At 53.6% G+C, this 336-nt stretch overlaps 1 protein-coding gene across 1 annotated transcript; it reads left to right on the plus strand.

Moving 5' to 3' along the window:
• Nucleotides 1–3: 3 nt before the first annotated feature.
• Nucleotides 4–259, plus strand: LOC104274445 (serine/arginine-rich splicing factor 6-like; the record flags this gene model as incomplete). The annotated part of the gene is made up of 1 exon (XM_009870084.1): nt 4–259. A coding segment is annotated over one exon (256 nt), but the record flags the coding sequence as incomplete, so codon positions are not given.
• Nucleotides 260–336: the final 77 nt, after the last annotated feature.

Genomic DNA, 336 nt, shown 5'->3' on the forward strand with positions numbered 1-336 from the left:
ACCAAATCCAGGACCAGAAGTGAGACCAGCGTCAGATCTAGGACCAGAACCAGGACCAGGACCAGATCTACACTCAGGACCAGGAGTGGGACGAGGAATGGGACCAAATCCATGACCAGAAGTGACAACAGATCCAGATCTAGGACCAGGACCAGATCCAGATCTAGGACCAGATCCAGAACCAGACCCAGGACCAGAAATGGGACCAGATCCAGGACCAGAAGTGAGACCACATCCAGATCTAGGACCAGAACCAGGACCAGATCCAGATCCAGGACCAGGAATGGGACCAGATTCAGATCTGGGACCAGATCCAGATCTAGGACCAGAACCAGG

Source organism: Apaloderma vittatum, unplaced genomic scaffold, assembly GCF_000703405.1.
Source record: "Apaloderma vittatum isolate BGI_N311 unplaced genomic scaffold, ASM70340v1 scaffold21195, whole genome shotgun sequence".
Lineage (NCBI taxonomy): Eukaryota > Metazoa > Chordata > Aves > Trogoniformes > Trogonidae > Apaloderma > Apaloderma vittatum.